The following is a 21514-nucleotide window of genomic DNA, read 5'->3' on the forward strand; positions in this document are numbered from 1 at the left end:
CACACACACACACACACACACACACACACACACACACACACACACACCTTGTCTAATCAGTTGATCTGTCCCTCTTCAGACTTCATGTGATGAGCTGAAGAATGAAGCCACACACGTCAGCCGCTGTCGCCTTGACCTCGTGAACACGTTGTCAACGTCAACTATCAGCAAGAACACACCGAGCAGTGTGTGTGTGTGCGTTTGCGTGTGAAAAGAAATGTCCTGTTGGGAGATGGGCACTGCAGCCTGGTCAAGGTCTTGGGAAGATGAGCGGCTAAAAAACAAAACCAGGCGGGTGATAACACCACCATTACTAAGGCTGCTTCTGTTTAACTTAACGGCTTTGTGTTGACTCATTTCAACGTATTCTCTTTTGTTTGGTTTGGTGGACGGATACCGTCGCTATGGAGAGGAAGCCCGTCTGAGCTCCGTCTTGTTGTTGCTGCTGTGAACAAAACATGGCGCCATAGCGGCTGGATTCAGCCCAAAACTCCCCCAAAATACAAAAGTGAGCTGATTTAAGCTGATTCATGCTTCAAAGGATTTTCTGCACAAATGTGAACTTTAGTTGCGATTCAATGGAGAGAGTTTAATGCCCGGTACAGGCTGTGGAAGTGCTCTGACTGCGCTTTTTCTTATACCGCCTTCATTTAAATAAATAAGTCCCTACATCATTATCATCCCCACAACCTCAAATGTACCTCACCTCCTCCCTTCGCCCCCCCAATGAGTCCTCCCTTCGCTCCATAAAAAGCGGTGAAAAGCATTCTCATCCATCATCTGTGCTTTCCGGCTTCAAAGTTTTGAGTGTTAACAGGGCTTCATCAAAAGGCCCTTTGATGTCTGCAATGAGGCAAATAGTTATAGTGTGGCCACAAATATATGCATCAGGGACGGTAAATATTACGCAAGCTGCAGAGAGATGAAACATTATTTCCATCCAAATATGGGAGACGGCGAGATTTACAGAGTTTAGTTTCAATGCGGTTCAACAAGTGCGCAAGACTGCATGATCTCACACACACACACACACACACACACACACACACACACACACACACACACACACACACACAAACAAACAAACAAACAAACAAACGCACACACACAAGGGCAAGTCCCAACAAAGCCAGTTACCACTCTTCCTCGAAATGACACCATTGTTCCCACGACATCTAATTGTCCGGATTTCCCCGAAGAACAGAGAAGTCTACCGGAGTGAACGACCATAATACTATAAATATAACACCGGTCCTTCAGGACACGGATATTTCCCCGAAGACGAAGTCTGATCGATTTTTTGTGTTACAGGTTGAGGTTGTGTCATCCATCACTGAACGGCCTGAATGTAAAGTGATAGTTTGCGCGGGCCGCGTTCAGACCGCATGGATCAACGCAACCTTTTCATTCACTTTAATGATGTGCAGGGTGCTGATACAGAGGGCTCCGGGGAAATCAGAACACGGGCAAAAGCGTGCAAGTGCACATTCCAGGGAGATGACTTTATAACCGTAGAGCTGCTCTTTATCTGGCGAATGAACGCCATCGTAATAGACTGTTAACATAGTACATAAACCAGTCATCCTCGAGCTTAACTCACTGTTTCACTCGCACCTGAAGTAACATGCCCACGCCGATGCAGCCGCTTGCACTACAAGTAAAGATCAGCAACAGTCATGGCAAGCGGACGCATGTTTTTTGTGCGAACCTGATGATGGAGTTCAACGGTCTGTTCAGTTTCCTGACATGCAGCGAGTTCGTTCTCAAGGAAAGTCAGAGGAGATGCTTCTGTGTACTTTATAGGCTTGCAATAACCTTTTTTCTCCTCACTAAAATCCATCTGTTGCATGCAAATGAAACCTAAATAAAACAAACATTTGGACCTGTTTACAGCACCTATTATATATCAAGCGCATGTCAGCAAAACTCTCCAGCGGATCTCCATCATGGCGCCAGATGTGGCTGCAAAGAGATTTGTGGTGCTATTAGCGAGCTCATACGGGTTAGCAAAAGAGCTGATGGCAGAGTAAAGAGTGAACCCAGTGAGGAAACCGGGGTTTTTTCTACAGTTAAGAGCTCCATGTGCTGTCCCGTAGCCCGATCAACCGTCACAAATCTGTGTGTGTGTGTGTCAGCGTTCAACTTAGATTACTCCTCCAGTCCTCGGTTTCGCCTAATTGCACAGAGGCGAGGGCCGGTTAATGAGTCGATGCTGCCGCCGCGACGCACGCAGATGACCTCATCACACGGTCTGTGCTTGAAGTGAGAGAGGAAAGAAAACGCGTCCCAGCCTTCGAGTCCTCGAATAAAAGCGTGTGTGTGTTTATGTGCGTGTGTGGTGATGACGGACACACAGCCTTCAACACTCCCTAAAAAACCCAAACAGAGGAGAGCTGTTGCTATGTGCGGTGTGAGTTCGGTGACTCCCTGAACAGACCACCCAAACAAAGCAAACCGGACTGCAGAACAACTACACGACCTTGACTTTAACAGAAACAAACTATGCCCAACAACAACAAAAAGAGACCGTCCTCCATTTTGTGTTATTTTCCAAAAAAAGGGAACCTATCAAAATGTGAGGGGAAAATATGAAATGAACACAGAAATATGGCTTTTGTTTACTCAAACTGGCACGGAAATGGATCCAGACTTCTCTGCTGTCCTCGTGGAAACACGCAGGTTGTCCTGCATCTCCCCCTGTGGGCAACGCTGTAATTAGGATAATGAAGGAAAGTTGCAATGCGGAGAAATTTGAGCTAAATTTCCATCTTAATATGGATTATGTAATCATAAGAACCTCCCATATTGTCCTGTTTTTCATACCCATACAGTTGATTACACAGCAGCCGAGTACAAGACTCTGGGAGGCTAATAACTAGTTGAAATATGATATTATGAAGTTGCTTTTATCTAAATGCATTGCTGTTGGTCTGCCTTGATCTCAAAAGGGGTCACGCTTGATAAATAAACGCTGAATTGGAGAAAATGCAGGGTGTTTTTTTGTCCTCCGCAATTTCCCTCCCGCTGCTCCACATCTGTGTGCGTTTACACTCTGAATGCAAGCAGAGCTGAGTGTCGCCACGCTGACGGACTCACTCTAGGTGATTCCCGCACAAAGTAGGTTAAAACGACAGACGCACGCACACACACACACATTCTGCCCTGAGCCTCACCCGATCGGGGGTCATGTCCCGACCACGTGGTCGTGTTTTACATAATACCACTAGAGTTGTTAGTCTAACCTAGTGTTGCCCTAGAGTACACACCCAACAATAAAAGGCTGTCAGCTGCATAAAGAAAACTGTGAGGGGGGGGCAGGGTTGTAGAGGAGTGAATGTGTGTGTGTATTTAGTTACAACATGTACTCAGTATATACATACATACATACATACATACATACATACATACATACATACATACATATATATAAATAAATATATAAATAAATGTTAAAAAGGCAAGTTGGCTTCTTTACAACTGGTCGGATCGTCCGACTGCTTCTTTTCCTGTTGATAATTACTTTAGTTGAGTACAACGTTACTGCCAAAGTGATACTAAGACCCGGTCGTAATAAACCTGACTTATCCTTAGCTCTCTCTCAGACAGACAGACGGGCTGATTGGGAGATTACACGTCACTTCTAATGTCTATGGTGGACAGGACTTGGTTGCTGAAAGGACTTGGCTGTGTGCGAGTTCCACGTCGCTCCACCGACTGACTTTAAGTATGTTTACCTCTTCCTGGCACACGTGACCCGGGACATGGAGGAGGTAGCAACCAGCTGCCAACCAGGCCAATAAAAGCACATGTTGCTGGGAGGGTCAACGTCGGTATGGATTTATTTCTGTGGTGTTAAAGTTCTAGTTCAGTTGTTATTTTGGAGAGTTCTTGTATTTTTTATATATACATACATATTTTGATAGGGGTTTGTAATTGTAATATTATCAACTGATATATTTTCTAGTATTTTTTAATTACTATACAGTTTTTTTTCATCTGTTTACTTTATCTTCGACCAGCTTCTTAAATGAATTATTCACATCTAAACACAAACCACTATGTGTATATAGAATATACACCGTGATAGAAGATTTGATTCATATGGCCTAACTAATTAACAATTTGTGTAGCATCTTGATCTTAGTTATTAAAACCGATGCACACTGTAGATACTGATGCACTTGGTCAGTTACGCATGACTTTCTCCAATTAGCCAACAGTAAACAAATGCAAACAGCCTCACTTCTGTGAACAACAACAATGTTTCCAGATGGATCGAGGCAAAATTTGACACAATAAATATTCATGGCTCTCCCCATTAGACGCTCCTTCCTCGACGTAGTGTGTCCCGTGGCGTGGAAGGAGTTTTAAAAGAGCTACAGGTTATTTTGAAGCTGGCACACACATCCTCCTCCAGATGGTAAAGAAATAGAGTTCAAGGACAGCTGGGAGCGTGGATAATACACTCTTCCTTTTTTTTTTTTTTCTCTGGAGGAGTTCGTGGGAGTGGTGGCGGATTTAATCCAATTAACATTTTGTCCCGAAAAATCCTTTCCACTTCATGAACTGATGTTTCGCTCCGTTCTGCGCAAGGTCAGGACGGCACACATTAGGAGGGAAACACCTACACGCAGCTAAGTGAAAAACCCACACGTTGGCTGAGCTTCAATAAAAAGCAGACACACAAACACAGTCGCTTACATTTTTCTACACAAAGGCTCAAAGTATTAGCCGCAGGGCAACAAAGCCCACACGCACGTCACATTTGTTGCATTTATTTAGATTTTGTTAAATATGTAATTTAGAGAGAAATAGATCACGCTGCTTTTCCTCATTATCTAAATCATGTGAGGTTATTTTTGCACATTACATAACCGGTGTTAAATAGGATTGTCTTTGGCACATGTCCCACTACTGATGTTCAAATGTAGCCTTTGGCCCTCTGTGCCTAAAGTATGCAGACCTAAGACGTGCACTCTTTTTCTCTACGAGCTGTCCTGTTGTAATTACAGCACAGAGAATCCATGCAGACAAGATAATTAATCGTTTCTAAACTGTATTTAGTTTGGAGTATAACGAATAGATGGGTCGCCGTGTACCCTCTCTGCATTTTTGCTTTTTGTTGTCGTCCGTCTCTTTCTCTGGTTGCAAAAGGAAAACGTCTCAGCGCGACACTAAACATCTATTTTTAAGCGTCTCTGCAAGCGTTTAAAAGGACGGAGTGAAACACAATGTGAAAAGGAAAGGAGGACGAAAAGGCGTTTTTTGGTGGAAAATGTTGAACAGGGAGGGAAGGAATTTCAAAAATCTGTCAAGACTGCATGTCGGGAGAGGACGCAGATTGTAGTACAAAGAAGAAGTGCGAGGTAAAAGGAGTCAAACAGAAGAACAAAGACAGAAATACAGAGAAGAGTCGGGCGAGAAAGGAATCAAGAAAGCAAGACAGAAAAGGCCACAAATTGCGGACTGCAGGGGGAAACTCTTTCAGGAGAGCCCACTAGTCTTGGGGCTTGAGGCCTGCCAGCCAACTGCGGCAAAAACACTCGAACAAAAGAATCATTTATTGGAGGAGGAAAGAGGGGGAGGCAGAATGGAGGGATGAAAGGAGGGGGGGGCGCACTGTACAGAGGCATTTGAGAGCTGTGTGAGTGAAACACTGGCCCCATCTCAACATTCACAGCCAATGTGCAACACTGTCCCCCCACGCTGCCCCGCTGACATACTCAGCAGCCAGAGCCCATATGGCCCCACTGTGGTCGCCTGCTGGCTTATATATTTAAAATACACACAACAACACTGTCTGCATCCACCAACGCGGCCTCCACTTCCCAATAAAACCAAAAACGGGTACGTATGGATGCCGACTGATGGTTAATTTCCTTGTGTGGAATATAAAAAAAACCCAGCCGCACTGCTCTCACCACAAGATCCCTCGATGAATTTTTGCTAATGCCTCAAGTTCTTTATTAAATCCAACTCTGAGCCGGGCCTATGAAATGTTCACCGCAGAACCCCGTGAGGGTTTTAAGTCTGACACAACCTTCGGTACAAATCAAGTGGAAGCTAGCAGGGCTACATAAACAACAAGGCTTGGCAGGACGCATTCATCACAAGAGCCCCACTGTGGGAAGGCTAAGTAAGACTACTGAGTGTTTTACTGATGCATATAAATCCACATCTCCATTTAAATGCCTCTCCATCTGCAGGCGTCTATTTCTTAACGGGGCAATTTAGTGCAGACAGTGGCTCAAAGAGAATGTTGTTCTATGAGGAAACGTCTCATGGTGACCTAGTTGAGGCATTGTTTAGCTGCGGTGGAACCCCACCACTAGAGCATTACCCCACATAGTAGGGGGAAAAAATTACATACAATAAAATTTCATCATCTGGCCTCATTGACCTCCCTTTCTTGACAATAAAGTAGATTTCTGTGGATGCTTTCTAATATGCGACCACAGAAAAAGAAAGCCCTGTAGGTGGTTAAAACTGAACAATCACAGCCGTCTGCTCGGATTAAGCGATGTTCAAATCATAGAAAACTACTTTCTTATTGCCACATCTAGAAGCCTGGCTACCCCACTTCAATGCTTGCATACTATTCTTCAATACAGCATCATAATGTCAAAGATGTGGGGTTCTGGGAAATCTAAATATTTAGGAACAATCTTTTTTTCTCCTCCACTGGTTTCCTCTACTCGTGTCCCGTTGGAGGTTATCAGGTCAACGGAAAACCGGGCCAGAGTTCAACTTTATTTAACTTGAAGAACGCTTCAATGGTATGCAAAAAACGGTTTCCTTTGCTCTTTGTGCGGTGAGCTGTTCGCAAAAAGCTCTTCTACTTGGAAAGTAACGGCTCTTCTGGAGCAGAAGGATTCTGCCGCTTGGCAAACGTCTCCTGAATCTGCCCCCGAACATCAATAGGAAGCCTCGAAGGGATCAATAGTCATTTCCAAAAAAATCTATATTCATTGTTATTCCAATAGGTTGTCTGGCCTTCAGCACCTTACATAATCACATAAGGTAAAAAGTGTGCATATGCCTTAAGAAGAAATCTACTTATGAATTGTCCGAGCAGACGACCTATATCTCATATTGTGGATTAAGCAGACAGTCATACAAATTAAACTTGTGTCTACCTGGCGCCAGGTAAAGTTTGATTACAAGCATAAGGGAGGAAGCGTATTCTTCTTTTCTATCTGAATAATGTCACAGAGCTGAACAGAGTCTAACAAATGTGCTTTAAAAGAACAATGGCAACTCTTACCTGTTCCCTCCTTGTTTCCATTCTGATGCGTCCGCAGCTCCTCTGATTTGTAGAAGTCGATGCTGGCGTAAGTGTTGAGTGTTGAGCTGCTGCCGACTGCCGCGCCCACGACCCCAGAACCTCCACCCAGTACAGAAAAGAGGCGAGAGGGGGCCTGGCTTCCCGAGGGTCCATCCAGGCCCAAATGGGGGCCCTCTTTGTTGGCCAAGTCCAAGTCTATGTAGTTAAGGCCTTGCTCTGTGGACGAAGTCTGAGAGTTTGTGGGAAGGGACTGCTGTCCAGGGAGGGCGAACTGAGTGGGGTTGTCAGTCACAGCACCATTCCCCCACAGCATGCTTTCAAAGCCCAGCCGGCGGGCCACAGCTTGGGGGTGTTCTGGAAAGAGGGAGGCAGTGGAGGCAGAGGAAGTAGAGGTAGAGGTGGGGAGGGAAGGCAAGGCAAGGAAGGTTTCTGAGCAGTGCCGCCTGCGTCCTTGGGGGTCGGCCCGGATAACTTTAGCCCCGTGGTCTGGGTTGGGCCCGGGTTTGGCCAGGGGGAAGTCTAAACCCCGTGATAGCACTGGAACAGGGAGATCAGTCCTGGTGGGGGAAGGGGCTTTGGGGGAGACACTGGATGATGACCTGGGGATGGTGTTGCTATTCAAGCTGAAGACCATGTCTGTGTAGTCTCCACAGGATGTTGGGGACTCAGACTCAGACACTGAAGGGACACTTTCTCGGCTTTTCCTAAGTGGGGCTTCGGCCACTTTGGCCCCCTCTTCACGAGGACCAGAAGTACCCTCATCACATGATTTGGGAGGATGGGCAAGAGTTGGTGGCGTGGGAGGGGTGTGGAAGGAGGGGAAAACTAGAGGAGTAAGGGAGAGGGGTGAGGGGGACGGAGAAGGGCCCAAGTCCATGTTGACGTACTCACAGGCAGCTGGGGGGGTAATAGGGGCAGAGGGGCTACGGGAAAGGGGGATAAAGTTCCCTAAGCAAGAAGTTGGCCTGTGTTGATGATGCTTGCTGCTTGAGCTATGAGGCAGTGATAAGCCATGTCTGAGACCCCGGCCGCGCCCTCCTCCAACCCCATTCTGGCCGCTCTTCTCCCCCTTAAACTCAATGCTTACATACTCCCCAGGGCTCTTAGGTTCTGGGGGCAGGGGGTTCTCACGGACCCTAGGGAGGGTGTTAGCCTTGGATACGTCAACAAACAGGCTCACTGGTCTGTTCCTACCATGGCTACCCTGCTTGGACAATCCACCAGAGCCCCGTCTCTGCTGGAGCTTACTCCCATCTTTGGACTGAGTTCCCCCAGCCATGGGGCTCACTGCCTGGGTAGCCCGGTCCTCGCTCTCCCCGAGGCTCTCGCTGCTGGCTGAGCTGGAGGAGTATGAGGAAGAGGAGAGTGACAGGTGGCGTCCAACCGCTGAATTGCCTGCTGGTGTTGGCTCCTGACGCCCTCCCACAGTCCTACCTCCACCCATTCCTCTAGTAAAACTCCCATTGGTCCTCCTGCCTCGCCCGGGCCCATCGTCAAAATGTCCAGCAGAGGGGTTATGTTTGTATGAGCGGGGAAGAGAATAGTAAGAATAAACCATCTTGGGGGGTTGCTGTTGAGAACCGGTCTCCAAATGACTGGTGTGTTCAGGTGGTGGGGGGCTGCCATTTACCGAACGTGCACTGATTGGAGACATGTTCATATAGTCACTGCCTGCCCTGCTGTCTGCACTACCACTGCCCAGCCAAGCTCCTCCAGAGAGACCCCCACGCTGGTCAGGGGAGCAGCTGCTATTGGGGGACATTATCATGTAGCCATCAGAAGCTGGTGGAGGCCGGATCTGCTGTGGTGGGGACACGCTGTTGTTAGGGGTCATGGCCATGTAATCGTCAGCAGGTTTGGAATCGGAGTCTGGGACAGAGACAGCCAACAACTGGGACAGGGATGCTGGAGGCTGACTGGCGCCAGGCAGCATGGACATGTAGCCATTGTCCACACCTATTTCTACACTACTACTGGCTACTCCACCCACTTCACTTTTAAACTCACCTGCCACGTCCAAGTACCCTCCCCCTCCCCCTGCTGACCCAGCACCCATGACAGATTCCCTCTGTGGGGTAGAGGAGGTGGAAGCAAAAGACTCGCGGCTGGTGCTCCTGGACATGATGGCATAATCGGCTGAATCTTCATCTGCTGGCTCCTCAGCTCTGCGCTGACGTGGGGCCAGCCTCTCCAGGGCCATAGGAGGTAATGAAGCCCGCTTGCTCAGCAGCCTATGTTCAGCTTCACATTCGCGACTGGAGGAGCGGCGTAGAACTCTTCTGGTCTGTGGCTGGGAGCCACAGGCTGGTGTTACTGGTGCTGGCAGGGAACTGGATGTCAAGCCCCCTTGGTTGCTGTTGCTACCACCACCACCACCACTTCGTTGGCCCATTAGGATATAGTTGGCTCCCTCCTCGCCAAGGGACTGGCTGCCAGCGCTACCAACAGAGCTTCCGGGGAGGCTCGGGGAGGGGAGAAGAGTGGGATCCACAGGACTCGAGCCATACTCGTCTGAGGAGCCATAGTCACTGGGTGAGCCTGAGACAGAGGCGCGACTGGAGGGGACGCGACTGTAGGCACCAGACCCTGGACCAGCACCTGCAGATGTCACGACTCCAAACTCAGAGCCATGCCCAGAGAGGCTTGGGGCTGGGGACGGCACCGGGGTGGAGATGGAACGCATCAACCCAAGAGGAGTTTTAGGAGCTGTGGTGGGGGCTGAACGGGCTGATTTTGACCTAAGGATTGGGGTGGTGGAGCACAAGCCATTGGTGGAGGGGCTGGAGCAAGTCCCTTGGAGTGGCGTGGTCCCTCCTATCCCATCCTCACCTTTCCCCCCGTCACTTGCAGTGCGAGACCTCGGGAAGCTATGCCGTGGGGTGGGAGAAGCGTTGGCACTGCTGACCACTGCTCCACTGTTAGCTCCTCCTGGAGGCTCTGTTCGGGGCCGGCGAGTGAAGCCCACCTGGCTGGGCGGAGGGTTTGGGTGGTGGCGGCGTGAGGGAACACTGATGGGGTTAGAAGCAGTAGCACCTCCTCCAGGGCCGGAGTTCGACTGAGACTTGCTGCGTTGGCGAAACTCCTCGCTCAGTGCCTTCATGGCTTCCAGCAAGGTTTCATGCATGTTCTGGGCCACCACAGAATCATCCACCTAACCCATGACACAAAAACAACTCTCAAATAGTGAACTCAAAACATAACTCTGGTAAATTTATATGTGAATTAATTCTTAAGTTACAAATCAAACCACTGAGAGAATTTTAACTGAATATTCTTTGGAATTCTTTATTCTAATGGTAAACCATGTTTGTATTTAACGAGTATCAGCTCAAATACTGGTCGACTACTCTTTTTCTTTCATTTGAATGCCTTCTGAGATTCATTTCACTACCGCTGAGTGTCGTGAAGTTGGTTTAAGATTGAGTTTTAAAATCTAAAGGCTTGGGTACTAAAACAATACCAGGCATGTAGACAGTTAACCACCGAGAATAGGGGCTGTTCATGCAAGACGTTCAGCAGCGAGCTTTGGTGTGTGTGCCACACAGCTGTGTGTGTGTGTGTGTGTGTGTGTGTGTGTCCAGCTGTGTCACACAAATACCCGAGCGAAACATTAAAATTTCAGCACCTCTAATTCCATAGCGCTTCGAAATTCGGCACTTAACTTCACTGAGTCAAAGGAGTGCTGGACTAGAAGGAAAGCGCCTCTGTATTTCAAATTTTTTCTTTAAAGTTAACCGGTTAGTTACAGGGTTTTGGGTGTTGGGCTATTGAAAGCAAAAGTAACTGACATCCCTAAACAATACCAAAGCATAATGTATCCACCACTTTTAATTTCCACCTTAAGTTAAAGCAACAACCTTTATCAATTGGACCATAATGTGGGGTTACATGAGCTTTAACCATAATGTTGCGTAACTTTATAGTTTCTCTGACTCTGTAGATTATAGGCTCTTTACGTATAGATGGGATTGGAGGGTGCAACTCTCAACGTTATGGGGACTGCAGATTACAGGCTCACCTGCATCCAGAACTCGCCCGGGCCTGTCACGGCAGAGCGCCCCACCTCGACGAAGAAGAAGTTTTCCGAATGGCCACAGCGCCGGACGTTCATCAGCTGCAGCACCACGGCAGCAGCGTCAGAGTTGAGCTTGACGAAGTTGACCGTCTTGTCGGTCAGGCAAAGGCGATAGATGCCCACCAAGTTCTTGGCTTGACCCAGGCCCTTCGGCCACACCTTCACCTGCCACACCTCTTTGAACGCAGGCCCGGGATTCGGCACTCCGTAGTCCCCCCCTTCCACGCTATCAGCGAGGTTCTTACCTACAGGGACAGAACAGAAGAAGAAGAAGGGGATTTAAAAAGGTTGTTGGAGTAGAAAAGAGGAGGATATGACTGGATAAGAAAAAACAGAGGTTAAAAAATTACGGAGGAGGATTTATGAAGAGCGCTGGTTACAACAAAGCAGTGACATGACCTTCAAACATCTGTGAACAAAGGGAAACCACCACTATTTACCTGTTAGTGGAGGGCAAGGTGCCACTATTATGTAAGCTGTGCCGATATTGAGCTTTTCACAGATTTGTAAACCAGATCAAACAGAGTTGAAATGGAGCATGTGAGACCTGCAGGCTCCATACATGGGGTCTCATTTGTCAACCGCACACAGACAACCCGACACTCACACAAGCACACGCACCAGCGTGGAATTACGAAGCCGTTGACAACTGAAGCCCCGGCGCAAGAATGATGACTTTGAAAGAAAAGCAACCGCTGTGGAAAAAAAACGTAAGTGAACCAACTTGCGGAAAATGCTTAACAAGTGAATCTTCTCCAAAAACCAAAAGCAAACAATGCCAATAGATGGTCAGAAAACCTCAGAGCAAAGCACTTAATAAGCTCTTCAAGAGCCATTCTCTGGAACTGCTCTACTGACAATAAACTGGCTTTGTAAACCAATAAAATCTAGTGTCTTTTAGCAGGAGCACAGGCAGTCCATTCACCCTTTGTGTTTCTGTATTCAGACGGGAGAGAATTACTGAGGCAAAGAAAAACAGGAGGGAAAGTTCTTGGTGAGATTTGATCCTGGGCTGGTGTGGGCATACAAAGGCCCGGGACTTCCTAATACAACATTTAGCTGGATGTTTGGTGTTTTAAGTCACCTTATTGTTCACAGGCCTGAAGCAGGAACCGAGAAAATTACCTTAATTCTATAATGCTGTGCAATTTATTGTCGGCAGCCATCGACACCAACTCTGAATATTCAACAGATTTACCTCTAAGCTCCTTAACTTGCGGGCACAAGAAACCTCGTATGTGTTGACTAAAAAGCCCGGGATTATAGAAATACCTTGATGTGACTCATGTTTTAGGGTGGATTCTTCTTCTTCTTCTTCTTCTTCGTGGGAAACCACACTAAAGTGTTCCTTAAATGTGGATCCTTTCCTCACATGCACCGCATTTGATGAGTTCTCTCTGTCAAACTGCCAGGTTGGTTGTGTCTGAGCATGCCAACTACAACCCAAACATCAAGACTGACGAAACAAAACCTCACGTGTTCCCTTTGTGGGAACAGGGTGTTCTTTGTGCAGTAATGAGCACCTGCCTTATTGAGACCGTTACATCTGGAGTATTGAAGATCGGTTTGACAAGTCACCGAGTGACATCATATTTTTCACAAATGTTTGTGTGGTATTCTACTTTAAGCAATGATTTTGGCCCAATCCGGCTAATCACAGTGCACCGGGACCACAGAATTACAAATATGATTGTACGTCTGCATGCGTTCTTCCTTTCCCAAGACTCTGTTGCAAATCCTACAATGACAACCATATGTAGACAAGAAGCCTCAGCGTGCACAGTGGACGCCATATCGGCCGAGTTTCCGTTGCGACAAACATTTCCCCCCAAGATTCTCTTCCCGAAACATTTTTACTTTAGATTTCAGAAAACGCGTCTTCTTCCAGTTTTTTTTGCTTTCCCAAAATTGGAGGATCGCGCGGAACTTGAGAGAGACTTAGAATAGATGTTTTGTTGAAAGCCGTGGAGGCTGTGGCTTAGTGGCTGTGTGGAGGCACTCCCCCCCCCCACTACATTAGATGACTCACTCAAGGCCATGCATGGCTGTTTCATGCACTGCTTCTCTCCGTGTGCAAGAAGCCCTGTGTTCCTCCTCGATTTAGATTTACAACAGGAAGGGATGGTTTGGGGATCTTTTTCAGTTGGGACAGAAGGGAACTAGGGACCGCAGGGTGGGGGTGGGGGGGGGGGGGGGAAATGGTCTTTTCCAAGAATATTTAAGGAGGAAAGGATTGCTTGGATTAAAAAAAAAGTCTTATCAGCCTTTAATTATTCTACAATCAAACTTGCGATCCCGTTGCTTCTTGAGACTGCATGTTCCTCGAGGAGTATCGTTTTTCCTTTTCAAGAGCCGGATAACGCGTCTTTTAGGAGAGCACAAGTGTGTTGTTTGTTTTGAGTACAGTGCAGCCTTAAACCTCAGCTGTGCCCTCGACAGCACTCCCCGCACACCGACACCCTTGATCTCAGGGCCACTCGGACTGCGCTCACTTATCAGAGACTCTCAAAAGCACTGAAAACCTTTAAGAGGCTTTCCCCAGACCCCTACAGGGACGCCGACCGATTTCCTCCCATCGAACATCGTAGACCGTCCCGTCAGAGTTACATAAAGCGAGGGTTATGAATTATAGATTGCAATGGCAGTGTAGCGCTCAGCAGACATGGTTGTTGGGAGCGGTTTCCCCCCCCCCCACTTGGCATGAAGAGGTTATCAGCCGGTCAGCTTCTGCCGCCCCTATACAACATAATGAGCCCTCAGAAAAACACGCGCCCATAGCAGCAGATAACAGGAGATGGATATTAAAGGCGGATGCACGATGAGTCAAAACACCCCTGGGGGTGATAACGCTTTGAGTGCTGAGCTTGCTTGGTTGAATGAGGGCGATGCAACCTTGATGGGAGGGTGTATATCGGGTCAAAGGGTTCACGCAAGGTAACTGTGACTTGTTCCAAAGCTTTGACATCGTGTTCCCCCTTTTTAGCAAACTAAAAAACAACTCACACTGGCTTATTCACGCACCAGTTGTTTACTTCGCTTTCGACTGTGACCACACATGAAACTTTCAGTCGTGCGTGCGCGACTGAAAGTCATGAGTCATGCCGCGTATTTGCTGTGCTCGAGCTGCCTCCACTGATACCATAGACGGAATATAAAGAGGCCATAATCTACTCTCATTTTCTCTAACTGGGGTTTTTAAAATGTGAGTTATTGGCTTTTAGGCGGCTCGGTGTCTCCCTTACTTTGTAACGTGCTGCTGGAGTGTGCATGTGTGTGTTTAGCGGGGTATGGGGCTGGGATATTTACCCCCCTGGGGCGGCCAGATGCCTGCTGGGATATTGACAGTTCCTCCACCGAGTGGCTGATTAGTTTTAGGGTTATCAAACAAATTCTAAGGAAGTAGGTTTTCCATAGTAGCTTGTATCAGCTCAGCCGCAAGAACAGATATTCTTATTGAAGCACCACTGGGTGGGATTCTAGTTGATTTAAGATTTAAAATATAAAAAGGTTCATGTTTAGGCACTAAAACAACACCAAAGTGTTGCCACCGCCTCTCATTTCCATCTTTAAAAATTACAGTCAGGCAACGTGTATTTAATGCATTTCTATTCAGTATCTTGTACCAAGATTCAGAATAACATCCCTCTTCTTAGTCAGCTAATGCAGCCTGTAAATCAGGGAGAACGACTCTGGCAGCGAACCGGCTGACTCTCACTAGGTTCTGTTTCAAGTTTCTGATCTCATTGCCCTAGCACGCCGTGCCGCAGCCATAACACCGCAGAACGCTGCACACAAACTTCTTGAGGGCTGAGCCCCATTTTCTAATGGCCGCCGTGCCCCCTATACCACCCCCGCTGCCATAGCCGCTTACCAGATAGGAGACAGCTGTGGACTTTTTGTCCTAGCGTGTCTCAGGGAGAAAAAAAAAAAAAGAGAGAGACACTCGGCAGTGAAAACAGTTGGTCTAATCTCTTCCTCCCATGTGTGCCTGTTTCCCTCTTTTTCAACCCCTCCACTTCCCATCTCTTCATCCATCGCTTACCATCTATAATCCCCCTATCTGGGCCCACACTCAGGGACACAATGCATCCACAACACCAGCATCTGCCTGAAGGTTTGTTTCACATGTGGTTTGTGTTTAGCCGGAGGAGCACACACACACACACACACACACACACACACACAAGCAAAGACACACGTAAGTGTAGGAAATTATCGGTGACGCATACAAGGTTTGCCGTCCCGTTTGACAAGACGCACAAGAGAAACTCCATGAAAGTGATCTGAAGCTCTCTGAAAAATCTGCTCAGATGCTCTCGCCAAACCGGCCGCCATCTTGGACATTGCCGGTGAGCCTGGCTCGGAGTTAGTGAACATAATGTCCCAGCAACATCCAAGCAGAACATGCAAAGAGTCCCCCGAATTCATTGGAAATGGGAACAACACTGTGCTTACTATTACGGTCCAGCTTCATGTTTTTCTTTTTAGCAAAGTAATATTTGGCTTTGAAAAACCGGGATGACTTTCATCTTGCGCAAATCTTCCAGATCGGATAAATTAAATCTTGGAATTAAATCATTCAGGAATTTGTTCTGGTCTTCTGGGCAAGTGACCTCTCCAAGTTTCTTTTTTAAAGTTTTCATACATAAGTTCATATAAAAAGTGCAGAGAATTCAATTAAGGTTTAAGCGTATAAAATCATTAGTTGGAGAAAGTGTGTGTGCGTCCAAAAGAAATATGAAAATGATTTAATACCCTCTACATTCCTTTGTGCTAAGACGTTTTTAACCACTTTCACCTCATTTTACTCGACAACTCCTGGGTTTAATTCCAGAAACAAAGTTCCTTCCTTTTACAATATTATTAGTATGCTTCTACATTTGGAATTTTTTTTTAGTTACTGCAAAGATTGTGTTACAGTCCATCCAATCAATGCAGTACGTTGTGTTGAACCTCCCAGAGGAGCAGCACAGCAGCTAATGAGGAAGCTCTTCCCTCACGTCTCCTAATGCGTTCACTGTAAGGCCGATGAATCCCAACCCATCAGCCTCCTGACTCCACTATGACGGCGGTAATGGGCCCTTATCAACCAAATAGCGATCAATGCGGCTCGCCATATAAGGGTTTACTACGCGCCACGGCTCCTTCCTGCTCAACATATAGCCGCTCATCGACGAAATGGATCTCGGTGCCCCCCTGGCTGGCCAATGTTGTCGTGTTGAAATTAAATTACAGGGTGTTAACGTGCGCAAACAATTTACGCAGAGGAAATACCTTGTGGCAGCTCTCGAGCCTGGAGCTAGGACAATTTAGCGGCAAAGACCCACTTCAAAAAAAGACCAGTGATCAGTTTCTACCCTATAGTTTGTAAGATTTCCCCTCCTCAGAGACACTCTCCTCTCCGACTCTATTAGCACACAGCCTCTGTGCCACCAGCGGCTGGCCCTCGAGACAATAATTACTCCCTAATTAGGGAGATGAGCAGTGCTTAAGCGCGGCTTAACGTTTAATCGGACGGCTCTGCGAGCCACCGGTGAGATCCAAATCTCATTGGTCAGAGCAGCCAAACGACAATCAGAGAGTCTGACAGAGAGGCCTTCTATACGCAACTCACATAAAAACACATTTCTCCTCATATTAGTTAGGGTGTGAGAGTTCTGGTGTGATTTGCCCACACTGAAACTCTGGCGTTTGCTTTGTGGTGTTTTTAAAAGTGTCAAAAACTACATCCTGGTAATCCGCCGACCGAAGTGAAAACACATCTACAGTCAGGGGAACACTGCTCACACTGAGGTCAGGGGATTAGCATGAACAGTAACCATGTCATTATCAGCTCCGAGCACGGAAAACTAAATTCCACAGAGCTTTGCTGTACTGCAGCGAAGTCAACAAACCATCTGAAGACGAGATGCATATCAATTGGAGATCAACAGATGGAGTTTGCTCAAAACGTTTAATTCTGTGTTTTTTAGTTAAAAGTCCTTTTAGCTGTGCTAATCGTTTTGGGGTTCGTTTGAGTTGAGCTCCAACTAGTGATTGTTTGCATTATTTTTAGTTTCATCTGTTTGATTATTTTTGACAATTGTAGAGTCTCCGAAATGTCAGAAAAAAAGGGAACAAAAGCCAATCACGATAGAGTGCTGCAGGGATGACGTATCTTTGTAATCCAACAAGTTAGTTATTGCAGATAATAAGTTCTGTGCACGAGTTTAGGGACCTTAAGTGCAGAAAAAACTATTTATTTTGCTGCTGTAATCCATGCAGCCTCTCTGCACACGCAAGTTTGACTCCCGCCATATTGTTTCATTGAAATCAACAACAATTCCTGAGGTGTGTGCCTGAGCTGCGGGACAGTTTTCCTGGCAAACCGGCAACCGTGGGCCGCACCTCCCTCCTGTTCCACCAAGGTTAAGCCTTTACACACTCGACTGACTCCTAATAGCTGAGCAAATAGCTGCCCTCAAGCCTGATACTGTACTCGCTGCCCGACAGGGTCTTACCGGGACTCAGCTGAATAAATAACTGGGATCCTAATATCACCCTGCACGGCAGCTGGCTCGTGTTTGTGCAATTACCGCCCGGCTCGAGGGGGGAAGGCCGCGCGATACTGGGACGGGTCCCGGGCCACTTTAGGGGAGTTTCCCAGAGCCCGATGCACCAAAGCAGCGTGGACGTGAGCGGTATTTATTGTGCTTCCACTGTGCCGACTCAAAGCAATCCCATTATTCCAAGCCCCGACCCATAACTTTGATCCCAGCTCCAGCTGAGAACTTCCCCTCCTGCAGCAGCTTGACGGCTCCATACGAACGACTACGCGGGAATCAATCGCATCGAGGGAGGGGGTCCTCTGGAAGACAAGTGCAGCATCTCTTGGCTCTGTGCCCCTTGAGCTTCATCCTGCAGGCTGTGAATTCTTCTGTCTCCCCACCGGGACGAGTGAGGGAGACAGATACCCGACTGTACTGACGCCACTGGAGTGACAGTGTGTGTGTGGACGAGGCCGGGGAGACAGCATGGGAGGGGAGGGGGGGGGTGAGAAGGTTCAGTCCACATACAGGTGCCAAAGACTTGAAACTTTATGATCTGCACATAGCAGAGGAGGGTTGTTACAGGGAGGAATCCTGACAGTGTTCAGCGCGCGCACGTGTGTGTGTGCATTAAGCTATTCTCACACATGCAGGTTTAGTCAGCAATTGGCCGTGACCCTACAACTCCCCCTCTTACAAAACACTCCCTGGATCGTGTGTGTGGGGCCTCGTGTTCTTCTGCATGGTGTAGACAACCGTGTGTGAACTGCAGCGCAGACCACGAGTAAAAACGCCTGCCAACGTGCTGGTTTACACAGCAGCTCGGCCGCAGCCCTTTGTCACTGTCGGGGGGGGGGAGAGAAGCGTGATTTACACGAGAAACCCAACACGTGAAGCAACAAAAGCGGGAGACGAGCGGCCCGTCGGCGCGTCACACCGGACCTGTAATTTCAAAGACGAGCCGCGGCAGTGTGATGCTCGGGCCTGCTGGTGGTCTGGCTTCTTTGTAGAGGGGGGGGGGGGTAACTCACCTGCTGAGCTGCTGCCCATTTCTGACCTTTACACACCAAACCACTTAAGTGACCGTAGATTAGACGGCCTGCTCTTTCGGAGACGGTTTTCTCACAGTCCTCTCGGCTCCAACATCTGTCTGCTCACTCTGCCGTCTCGCGGGAACTCGTCAAATAGTTGGGAGGAGTGGGCCGCGCACCACCCACAGACACAGTTATGTAAAAGCAACAAGGGGAGGGGAGGGGGGCAACATGTTGACGCCAACTTTAAATCTGCACAGGTTACACAAGACTTTCTCCCTGACTCGGCTTTTTCGGAGCTCCCAAATCAACCACCTCGAAGCAACTCTGCTGTGTTTTTAAAAAAAATGAAAGACAAGATTATCAAATACATCAGAACATATTATTTATCTTCTTCTCCTCCTCGGCTGCTTTATGTAACAGAAACAGGTCACGTGCACCTTGAACCCGTATCTTTACTTTACCGGCGATTGCGTCACGAGTCCCTTTGTGGTCGCTCTCTCACAGCGAAGGCCAAACAGGTGATTCGAACTGTTTTTTTTTTTCGCCTCTGCTCTCACGACAGCTGTGTTGACACAAGCGGCTGATGGACAGTGTTGGAGAAAAGGCCATTTGCACATTTTCAGCGTTAGATAAATCCATCTGCAGGAGAAGCTTGATGGGACAGCCTAAGCTGCTTAGCTACAGTCAGGAAATATGAATATTTAATGAATGAATGAGCCTCTCAGGTGCTAATGCGCTTCTCTCTCTCTCTCTACTTTTTGGGACATTTTTCTCCTCTTGCAGGACCAATGCCTGATGTAATACTGCAGTGTCAGCAGAAAAGCAGAGCAGGCAAAGTAAACAAGAGAGGGGGGGGTTTGAGTTGGGAAAGAGAGACAAAGCTTGCACACAGCTGAGGCCCCCCAAAAAAACCGAAAAGTCTGGAGGACAACTGGGAGTAAATATCAAGCCTGACACCAGTATGATAAGAGCTGGTGGTGCTGGTGGTGGGGGGGATAAACTCCACAGCGCAGCTTAAAGGCACGTGTTTACAAACACACACTCCTCTCGGAGGCCATTCCGAAAGAACTTCGACCTGTTTTCTTAAAAAGTGTAAAGCACCACCCACCTTCAAATGTGTGTACACGGCAATGGAAGAAACAAACAATGTAAACTTGGCTCGGCGAGCTGTAATGGTTTTCAAACAAACCCTGGTGCACGGTGTCCCAACAAAAAAAAAAAACACTGGAACGAGACATGTCCCGATCTGCAGTGCGCTTCTTGCCGCTCGAGATCTGGAAGGCGCTGCCACGTTTCTCCTCGCGCGCAGAGCCTCGGCACAGTATTGGGAGCGTGCGTGCAATGCGTGCATGCAATGCGTGTGTGCGTGCGCCTCTTGACTTACTTTTGCACTGCAGCTCCACCATGGCCTGGTACCACTCGTCCTGGTCCGCCTCGCTCTCCGCGGCCACGGCGAAGCTCTCGGCCCGCGTGTACAGCACGATCATGTGCTTGTTCTTGGCGTCGGCCCGCTTGTTGATGTTGAAGCACGTCTCGAGCGCCACCGCTTTCTTCGGGATGGGGGCCTTGCCGCGGAATTTCTTCTCGCTCTCGTAGTACTCCAGGCGGGCCGGGCCGCGCTCCGAGGCGGCGCGGAGCACGAAGTACCGCCGGTGCATGGACTTCTGCTTGCGGAGGTAGCCGCTCTTCCGCACGTCCTCGCAGCTCTGCAGGTCGCCCGCCGGGCTCTCCATCACGTCCGACATCTTTCCTTTAACTCCCTCCCCTTACGGGCACAAACTCTTTTTTTTTTTATTTCTCTTGTAGTATTTTCTGCAAGTTTAGAGAGAGAAGATTCAAACGTCCACCGGCTCCGCTCCCCTCCCTCTCTCCCACATCAACGCAGGCATGTGAGAGGGGAGTTTTGGGGTTTGCTGCTGCTGCCGAGTCCGGCGGTTGAACCCTGAACCCGGGTTTGTTTGGCGGCTGTCGTTAGTTTTGCTCGTCTTTGGGTTGGTTTGTTTGCAGGTCGGAGCAAGTTCTCCACACGGGCGAACGCATGCGGAGCTCCCCCCCTTTACTACTACTGCTGCTGCTGCTCGTGGTTCAAGCGCCGTCTGAGCGTTTTAATCCCATTTACTGCACATCACACCGCACAGAGTCCGTCCTGCAGCAGTCTGTCTCTGTCTGTTTATCTGTCTGTCTGTCCCCCCTGTCCTGTCCTGTCCTGCCCTGCCCTGCTCTGCTCTGCTCGGCTCCAGTCTTGTGGCTGTGGAGTGGAGAGCAGCGGAGCAGCTACCGTGGAGCGGGACTGTCACTCACCCGCTGTACTAGTACTCTGGAGCACTGGTGCGTTCACGGACCGAGCCCGGGCTCCGACACGAGAGCACCCGACTCGCCAAGATGAGATCTACAGTAAGATGTTGGATAATGACAACAATAAACAAAAAATCCACACATAATGAGCAATAATGAACATTACTGGGTGGATAATATTGAATGAATGGAGATGAATGAAAAGTAAGTACATTATGCTTGTAAAGGGGAAGAGTCTCATAACGTATAACTATGAAGAGTTTAATAACAGAAATTGCCCTGGGGTGATTTCTTTTTT

General features: G+C 48.1%; 1 protein-coding gene across 2 annotated transcripts in view; it reads right to left on the minus strand.

Moving 5' to 3' along the window:
- The window catches only part of LOC116385365 (insulin receptor substrate 1-B), a 41694-nt gene extending 20475 nt beyond the window's left edge, over positions 1–21219 (minus strand). Inside the window, exons 1-3 of one of the 2 annotated variants that reach the window (XM_031850761.1) lie at positions 20306–21219; positions 11304–11605; positions 7265–10436 (exon numbers count right to left, since the gene is read on the minus strand). In XM_031850761.1, coding sequence (XP_031706621.1) covers positions 7265–10436; positions 11304–11605; positions 20306–20666 — 3835 coding nt within the window. In that variant the 5' untranslated portion in view covers positions 20667–21219. Of the gene's footprint in view, positions 1–3421; positions 10437–11303; positions 11606–20305 lie in introns of those variants that run through there. The other variant, XM_031850760.1, reaches the window with a different exon arrangement.
- Between the last annotated feature and the right edge of the window lie 295 nt (positions 21220–21514).

Source organism: Anarrhichthys ocellatus, unplaced genomic scaffold, assembly GCF_004355925.1.
Source record: "Anarrhichthys ocellatus isolate YVR2014 unplaced genomic scaffold, GSC_Weel_1.0 scaffold11, whole genome shotgun sequence".
Lineage (NCBI taxonomy): Eukaryota > Metazoa > Chordata > Actinopteri > Perciformes > Anarhichadidae > Anarrhichthys > Anarrhichthys ocellatus.